This window comes from Mustela lutreola, chromosome 4 (assembly GCF_030435805.1).
Source record: "Mustela lutreola isolate mMusLut2 chromosome 4, mMusLut2.pri, whole genome shotgun sequence".
Lineage (NCBI taxonomy): Eukaryota > Metazoa > Chordata > Mammalia > Carnivora > Mustelidae > Mustela > Mustela lutreola.
This window is the reverse complement of record NC_081293.1, coordinates 184,190,858-184,200,075: the sequence shown is the minus strand read 5'-3', so window position 1 is coordinate 184,200,075 and position 9,218 is coordinate 184,190,858. Positions and strand designations below refer to the sequence as shown.

The window sequence follows — 9,218 nt, the reverse complement described above, 5'->3', positions numbered from 1 at the left end:
ATGAAGAAAAAGTAAAAAAAAAAAAAAAAAGAAAAAGAAAAAGAAAAAGAAAAAAGTTCCACCAATCCCAAAGGGAGCATGGTGTTGGGGCAAAATGGTGGTACAAACTGAGCAGGAGTCAAGTGAGGGCTCTCTCCTCCGTGTCCTGGCACCGTCCTTTGGGGGTATGATCAATGGTCATAAGCCAGCAGTCTGCAGAGAGAATCTTTCTCAAAGATGGGTGTGTTCCATCCTTTAAAAATGTGGGTGCAAAGGACTTGGAGTATGCATTTCTCCAAAGACATGTAAGTGGCTAATAAGCACATGAAAAGATGCCCAACATCACTAATAATTAGGGAAATGCAAATCTAAACCACAATGAGATACTGCCTCACATCTATTACGATGGCTACTGTCAAACAAACAAACAAACAAAACCCCAGAAAATAACAAGAGTTGGGGAGATAAATGGAGAACTCTTGCGCACTGTTGCTGGAAATATAAAATGGTGTGGTTGCTGTGGAAACAGTACACTATTCTTCAAAAAAACTAAATATAGAATTACCATGATCCAGTGGAATGATCTAGCAATTCCACTTCTGGGTACCAACCCAAAAGTATTAAAAACAGTCTCAAAGAGATATTTGCACACCTGGGTTCATAACAGCATGATTGCCAATAGCCAGAAGGTGAGAGTAAACCATATGTCCATTAATAGATGAGTGAATAAAAATGTGGTAGATACGTGCAATGGAATATTATCCAGCTTTAAAAAGGAAGGAAATTCTGACGTATACTACAGCAGGAATGAACCTGGAGGACAGTACGCTAAGTGAAATAAGCCTGTCACAAAAAGACAAGTACTGTATCATTCTACTTTCTATCATTCTACTAGTCAAATTTATGGAGCCAAAAAATTAAGATGGTTGCAAAGGGCTGGGGAGAGAGAAGAATAGGGTTCAAAGGGTCCTGGGTTTCAGTTTTGCAAGATTGAAAGAGCTGTGGGAATGGATGGTGGTGTTGGTTGTACAGCCGTGTAAATGTATTTAATACCACCAAACTGTACACTTAAAAAGGATTAAAATGGTAAATTTTATGTTATGTGTACATTAAACAATTTAAAAATTTTTTAAAGATTTTATTTGACAGAGAGAGAGAGAGATCAAAAGTAGGCAGAGAGGCAGGCAGAGAGAGGGGGGGAAGCAGGTTCCCTGCTGAGCAGAGAGCCTGATGCAGGGCTCGATCCCAGGACCTGGAGATCATGACCTGAGCTAAAGGCGATACTTAACCAACTGAGCCACCCAGGGACCCCTAAAAAATTTTTAATGTGAATTTGAGTGTATCCGGACAGACTTTCTAATTCCTTAATAAAATTCTTACGTTCTGCAGCCAGTTTCCCACATTTACCTGAAAAATCGGTTTGGCACATATACCTTACCCACTGGCCCCACATGCATTGAAATTTGTGAGCCTTAGAAAATATATTTAACCTTCTTAACCCTCAAATTTCCTCCCAGGTATAACACTCCCTGTCTACCTTACATAATTGATGGAGGGGTTGATGAGTTACGTGTGGAAGCGTTCCTGGGCTGAAACTGTCAGACCACGTGATGTGCTGTCTTCCCTCCCTCCCTCCCTGCCCCCTGCCTCCCGGAACAGATCAAAGCATGTTTCAGGACGTGGGTTAGTGACAACGTCACACGCACTTAATACCTCAGTTGGGCAAAAGGGAACAGAACCCATGTAGGGAAATTGAAATTAAATGATCCCACGGGTCAGTTTCCTTCCCTTAAAATCTTCTCTGTCATTCCGGGTTGGGCTGGGAGAGGAGGAAAGCATGGTGCATGACTCTGAGACATGCCACACTGTGTAGAGAACTTGGTTCTCTGCTATCATGTTTAGTCGAAGTGGTATAACAGTGTCTTTTCCTCATGGTTAGATTATCAGCCTCAATGCAATAATACAATTTAATAAATACCGACTTAAATAGAAATGAAGGAGGAAACTGCAAAGCACACGGGTCATCAGATTCCTGCCATCCTGAGCTGGCCCACGGCCCTAGACACTGAGGACTGGCGCTTCATAGTACTTTCAGCCCCTTTCCTGTTTGTGTATGAGTCCCCTAAAGGGGACTTGAGAGGCAAAGTGGGGGGGACTTGGGGGGTAGGGAAGGAAAAACTGAAACAAGATGGGATCGGGAGGGAGACAAACCATAAGAGACTCTAAATCTCCCAAAACAACCTGAGGGTTGCCATGGGGATGGGGTAGGGAGAGGGGTGGGGTTATGGACATTGGGGAGGGTGTGTGCTATGGTGAGTGCTGCAAAGTGTGTAAGCCTGGCGATTCACAGACCTGTACCCCTGGGGCTACTAATACATGATATGTTTATAAAAAAAATTTTAAGAGTCGCTTAAAGGGATGGCTGGGTGGCTCAGTCGGTTAAGTATCTGTCTTCGGCTCAGGTCATGATCCCAGGATCCTGGGATCGAGTCCCCCATCGGGCTCCCTGCTCAGCGGGGTGCCTGCTTCTCCCTCTGCCTGCCCTGCGCGCTCTCTCTCTCTCTCTCTGACAAATAAATCATCTGTTAAAAAGAAAGAAAGAAAGAAAGAAAGAAAGAAAGAAAGAAAGAAAGAAAGAAAGAAAGAAAGAAAGAATTCCCTTAAAAGGAGCTAGTTTTACTAAAGACCCTTCCTTCTCCCGTCCATCCGCCCTGCCTTTTCTGTCGCTCCATCCTCCATTCCTTTTTTTCTTTCCTCCTATCTTCCTTCCTTCCTTTACTAACTAAACATCTGCTTTAAGCCCGACCTATCTAGATGTAGAGGATACTACGGCGAATAAGACAAAGTCCTCAACCTTTGCCACTAGCATTCCGGTCGGGAAGATTGCCTTCCTAGCCCGAACTCCAAAACTCTATGCGTCTTAATGCAGTGCTCTGAGAAAGAAAATCTGTCCTTGAATAACGTCCTTGAAGAAGCTAGAGTGCCTAAATCTATCAACACGCTGGGGCATTGCTTGAATCTGACCTCTGAAACAAGCAACAGAAATATTTTGACTTTATAAATAATACCTGAAGCATATTTATAGTGTGTCTTTCCAGGACACAGCTCCAAGCATCTCAAGATTTATGTGATATAGAGAGAAGAAAATCATCCTCATGTAGTACATATGGAAAATAGGTTTAAAAAAAAAATCAAGTGACAAATCTCTGTAGGATGATCAACTTGAGGACACTTGTCAAGCAGTATCCCACAGGAGTCATCATACTTAATTTTTTTGTCAACAACTTGGTTAAGTGGATTTTATAAGTGATTCAAAATATGTCTGAGTGGCTGGAACTAGAAGCAAAAATGGTTTTTAAAACAATCTTGACAGCGCTTCCTGCTGACAATCAAGCGGGCAGAGATGATGAACATTCCCAAAGTGATAGGTCCTTCTTCACCAGGGAAGGGGGTTGTACGAAGGTTGGACTCATTGAGCCCGGCTGCTGTCGAAGAAATCCTATTCACTCAAGGATGCTAGAATTTTGAACTCAGGGGGAAAAGAGAAGAAAAATTCTGGGAGATGTAGGCTTGCCTCCACTGCATACCTCTGGTTTTACGATGAAACAATGAAAATATTGAAGATGAAATGACCCCCAAGACCCCCACCTAAAACTAGGATGTCCCAGTTGTTGATTTACAGCCTCTCAGCTCCATATTCCCTCTTCCTGGCTTCGCAGGGGCAGGGCCTGGAGCTTGATCCTGTGGACATCTGTCCTCTGCCAGGTGACCCAATGGGGAGCTTTGTCACAGGGGGTGCTCTGGGAGCAGAGCGGGAGGAGGTGGTCTGTCTTCCTGGTTCTGGTGTTGTCCCCTCTTCTTGTTCCTGCAGCCCAAGGGATACTCCATGGCCCTCATCTCGGGGAATTTAGCAGCACCCTTACAGATGGTTACTAGAGAGTTCTGCCAGACCCCAGCCAACTTCCTAGAAAGTACAATATCCCCAAGAAGCTTCCTGATGGGTTGGCCAGCGACCCAGATGGACCCCAGAGGATGAGTCACAGCAAATTTGATCAGCCGCTGACGGAATGTCTCTGCTGGCCAGAGGGCCCTAACCATACTCTTTCCAGTAAGCCCTGAATCTTAATTTGGCTCTCAAGAAGGCCCTCTTCCAGATTTGTTCCTTCCTTGGGTTACCTGCGTAGGTCCTAGGGAGTAGCTACTTCTCATATCTGCTATTTGTATAATCTTGGGAGTTTCTTAACTCCTTATAGTAATGAAGTCTCTGTTACTAGTTTGTAATTCTATCTTAAACTTTCCCCATTCATTACTGTGTGATTTCTGTTTCTTGACTAGACCTTGTTGAATGTGCTCATAGCCTCCAGAAATGTGTGCTGAAGAGTTTACTAGAAGTAATGTATAACAAATTCCAGAGTAGCACTATTCATAACAGCCAAAATGCCCATTACCAGCAGAAGAGAGAAATAATTTGTGGTATATTCATGGAAAGGAATGCTGGAGAGTGACTGGAATAAATGAACTACAAATATATGTGAAAACACAAACAAACAGAAACAGAATGTTGAGTGAAAGAAGCAGAAACAAAAGAAAATATGCTGTATGATTCCATTTATGTGAAGTCCCAAAACAGGCAAAACAAATTCTGGGGCTAGAAAGAAAGAAAAGTGGTTATTCCTAGAGGGGATTAGTGATTAGGAGGAGAAACAAAGAGCTTCTGGGATGCTGGTAATGTTCTGTTTCTTGGCCAGGGTCTTGGTTATACAGATGATCATTTATGCAAATTAATTGAGCAGTGCCTTTTTGATGTTTACATGTTTGATGTTTAAAAATTAGTCATGCTGAAAATATGTAATATTTAATAAAAGTATTTAATGAAACACACATATTTATTGAATTGATGAGGTACAAATTATTTGACTCCATTAATAAAGGAAAGCGCATTCATTCAACAAAAAATATATGTGCATAGTGTGTATCATATGATGCTAAGAATCAAGAGATGAATTCGTTAGTATTGGTTCTGTCCACAAAGGGGCGTGGTCTCCAGGGGAGACAGACATGAAAATGACAACTACAACACAACATGCTTCATGGATTTGTTCAGGTGGTGTGGATGGGGTGCTACAGATAGAAGAGGGAACCAGGAATGGTGTATTGAAAAGCTACACACAGGAAGGGGGCAGATCTGAGAGGAGACCTTCCCTCTGCACAGTGAGGATGTATCTACCCACTCCACCATCCTCCACTTCCATAAAAGGTTGAGCAGGAGAAAGGGGGGTATTCTGAGCAGGCAGAACGGCATGCACAGAGATGTGAATTTTAAAACTCACTGTAAACTCAGAAAACAGAGTGTTTAATGTCCTAAGAGTCTGGGTAGCACTGGGAAGAATGGCAGGAGATGGAACCACAGAGGGAAACTGAGGCTTGATTGTGCCATGCTTGTATACCTTCTACAAGTGTGAATTTTTCACAAGGTGCCAAAGAAATTCTGCATAGCTAGGCTTTAGAGATGCCCTCCCACCCAATACCCAACGGATGCCCATGTTAGTTCTCTTTCACGGAGAAATCAATGAAACCCATAGAATTTGGTACAAGTGACACTGTGTGACTTCTGAGGCCACTGCAGCTTCTGCTTTGATTTCTTGAAAAACTTGTTCTTGGGGTGTCAGTCATCATATAAGAAGTCCAACTTGCCTGAGTCCACAGCATCTGTGAGAAAGCACCATGCCTAAGAGAGACTATGTGGAGAGGGTTGTCCCTCTGCCCAGTCAAGCGTTCAGGTGACTCTAACCTCACCTGACATCTGAACACAACTGTGTCAGAAACCCCAGTGGAGAATGGACTCACTCTGTGTTGAATGTGTATGACATAAAGAACTGTAAGAAAGATTTTCTTTTTTGGATCTACACTATATTTTGAATCATGACTCTTCAGAGTGGTCTCTTACGCAGTACTAGACAAGTAGACCAGATACTTTGGTATAGAAATATGACAGAGAGAGTATGAGTTTGTCTTTAGAAACACAGTCTGGAGGGATGTCTCCATCCTCAGTAGGCTCAGTAGGTTAAACCACTGCCTTCGGCTTAGGTCATGATCCTGGGGTCCAGGATCAAGTCCCACATTGGGTCCTTGCTCAACAGGGAGCTTTCTCTCTCTGCCTCTGCCTACCCCTGTGCCTGCTGGTGTTCATTCTCTCTCTCTCTTTCTCTGACAAATAAATAAATTAATTCTTTAAAAAAAATCACAGTCTGGAGACAGCATGGAGGAAGATTTGAAGAAGGCAGATGTTGAAGGTACCAAGACATGTTCAGAGGCTTTCACAGGAGGATATGTTGACGGAGAGGCTAGAATGTAGAGATACTTGTGAGGCATACTTGACAGGGTATCAAGATCAAATAATTATGTGGTGGGAAGGAGAGGAAGACTGGAAATCTTTCAGGTTTCTGCCCAAAGAGAATAGGTGGTAGATAATGTCCTTAATAGAAATTAGAGCCTAGTGGGGCGTCTGGGTGATTCAGTTGGTTAAGTGCCTGTCTTTGGCTCAGGTCATGATCCCAATGTCCTGGGATTGAGCCCCTCATTGGGATTCCTGTTCAGCAAGGAGCTTCTCCCTCTCTCTCTGCCCCTCTCCCTGCTCATGCTCACTCACTCACTCTCTCTCTCAAATAATTAAAATCTGAAAACAAACAAACAAACCCAAGAGCATATATGGAAGGATAGATGAGCTGTGTAGATGCTTAAACTGAAGGGGTTACAAGGATATAATGCTGAAGGAGTCAGATACGCAGTTGGAAGTTTTATTTAAGGCACACAGGAAATTGGGGCCATACATGACATTTATACACATATAGGCTCACAGTTACATATTAGGATGGTTGAAGTTACAGCGATGAGATCACCAATAGAAAGGGTTTAGGGCAGCAAGAAGAGGGAAAAATAATGGAACTTTGGTAGACTTGGGGCAGAGGCGGAAAAGCCCACAAACAAAACTGAAAAAAAAATAGGAGAAGTAGAGAGAGAAAACTGGAGACTCGTGTCTCAGAAGCAGATAGAAAAGAGGAGAATGTCAAGAGTATGGAGACTTTCATTATCAAAAGCCACCGCAAGATGGAGTAGGGTGTGAATGTGGTATATGGTTTTGACAGTTAAGAGGTCGTTAGGAATCTGAATGAGACTACTTTCCGGAATCTGGCTTGATCAGAGTAAAAAGCAAAGACTATGAATTTAGATTGCTCTTTGAAGATACTGGGTGTCCAGAAGAAAAACTAGGGTAAGTTTGAGCAGGATCGTAGGCTATGAGGAAGGAAGAGACTAAGGACAGGTTAGCTGACACAAAGTGCCTTGGCCAGTCAGAGAGGTGGGATAGAGAGGTCTCTAGAGTCATCTGTTTTACAGGCATCTGCTCTTCCAAGTGTGGTCCACGGGCCAGTAGCATCAGAGACACCTGAGAACATGCCAGAAATGCCTAATCTCAGGACACAGCCCAGTTCTAGTGAATCATAACTTGCATTTATTTTATTATTATTATTATTTATTTATTTGAGAGAGAGAATGAGAGAGAGAGAGAGAGGTCAGGGGAGAAGCAGGGAGTGCTGAGCAGGGAGCCTGATGTGGGACTCAATCCCGGGACTCCGGGATCATGACCTGAGCCGAACGCAATTGCTTAACCAACTGAGCCCATTCAGGCGCCCCATAACTTGCGTTTAAACAAGATCCACAGAACCTGGTAAGATAGGCATTACTGTTTTCATCTCTACCAAGGATGAGACTCAGGCTCATAGAAGTTGACTGACATAGCGGAGCTGATTAGGGACTGAGCCAAGATTCTATCCCAGCATCTAATGATCTTTTCAAGAGGTGGACAGGCGAGTTCACAGGGATTTCTACTTTCACTCAATTCAGGGCAGTTGCTTCAGATGCTAACACCGCCGACAATCCATCACGGGTCTGTAGTTCTAGTGCCGTCCGCTACGAGTTTGTTGTTACAGCGACGGACGAGTTCCTTTCTGAGCCTTCGGCGCCCTCCCAGGAAACCACATTGACAGCATCGGAACTTCATTTCCCAGCAAGCCCAGCGGCCGCTTTCCGCGCGAGGCATGACGGGCACCTCGGCCCGCGGTCTTCTCTGGCGGAAGAACCTCGAGGAGGGAGGCCACAGAGCCTGACGTGACGGCGCGCAGCATCCTGGGATGTGTAGTCTGGCTCTGTCCGGGACGCCCCCTCGGATGAATGGGGCCCAGGCTGACTGCGAACTACAGATCCTCGGCCGGCTGCGTTGGTGGAGGCCGCGGGGGAAGGGGAGCCGGCGGCGGCGCTGCCGAAGGAGAGCAGCGCTGCGGCACGGAGGGAATGATCTGTGCCGCGGCGGACTCAGCGGCCCGGCTTCTTGGGGAGGCGGTGTAAGCGGGCGCCTCGCCTCCGCGCTCGCCCTCCGTTCCGCGCTCCGGCCATGCGCCCGGCCTTCGCGGTGGGCCTGGTGTTCGCAGGCTGCTGCAGTAATGTGATCTTCCTAGAGCTCCTGGCCCGGTGAGTGACCTCCGCGGGCCGCACCCCTGCTCGCAGCGCGCGGGGCCGCGCCGGGACGGCCTGGGACCCGGCGGAGACGGTTGCTCCGTGGCCCCGCGAGCCGCCCGCTCTCCCGCCCTCCAGGTTGCATCCCTCGGAGGGGAGCGCCGGGGGTCCTGCTGTCCTCACCCGCTTTCCCCACGCGGCGGGATTGCAGCCTGCAGAGCTTTTCTCTCGTGACCGGTCCAAGGTCGGCGGGGAGCTCGTGGCAGAACCCAGGGCTCCTTCAGCGCTTTCCGCGATCCTGTTAATGCCACACGTCGGACCGGGGCAACTTCTAACGCAGTCTGATTTTGCACTTGCAGCCAAGAAAGTTTCACTAACTAACCCCCCCCCCCCCCCCCGCCGCCGTCCCCCACCCCAGGCATGTGTTTTCTCGGCCTTCGAGATGGTTCTGAGTGCTTGACCCAAACAGACCTCCCGGTGATGTAGTCCGGTGGAGCCTTACTTACTCAGAAAGACCGGCCCCCTTGACCAGAGGGAGGAATTCCAGCTTTTAAGATATCACAGTCTTTAGATCGAGAAGCGTGCATTTGGAGGCGTAACTTTATAAATTAAGAATGATTATGGCACTTTTTTCCCAAAGGGAAACTAGGTTAGCTTTATTGAGGTGGCTCTCAAATAATGTTGAGCAACGTGCAAAGTTCAGTGGATAGGAGCTGTTGTTACAGAAG

The 9,218-nt window shown here is 46.0% G+C and overlaps 1 protein-coding gene across 1 annotated transcript in view; it reads left to right on the top strand.

Moving 5' to 3' along the window:
• The first annotated feature begins 8,160 nt into the window (after positions 1-8,160).
• SLC35B4 (solute carrier family 35 member B4) overlaps positions 8,161-9,218 on the top strand; it is a 36,196-nt gene continuing 35,138 nt past the window's right edge. Inside the window, exon 1 of the mRNA XM_059171897.1 lies at positions 8,161-8,505. Within this exon, the coding sequence (XP_059027880.1) occupies positions 8,429-8,505 (77 nt within the window). The 5' untranslated portion in view covers positions 8,161-8,428. The remainder of the gene's footprint in view (positions 8,506-9,218) is intronic.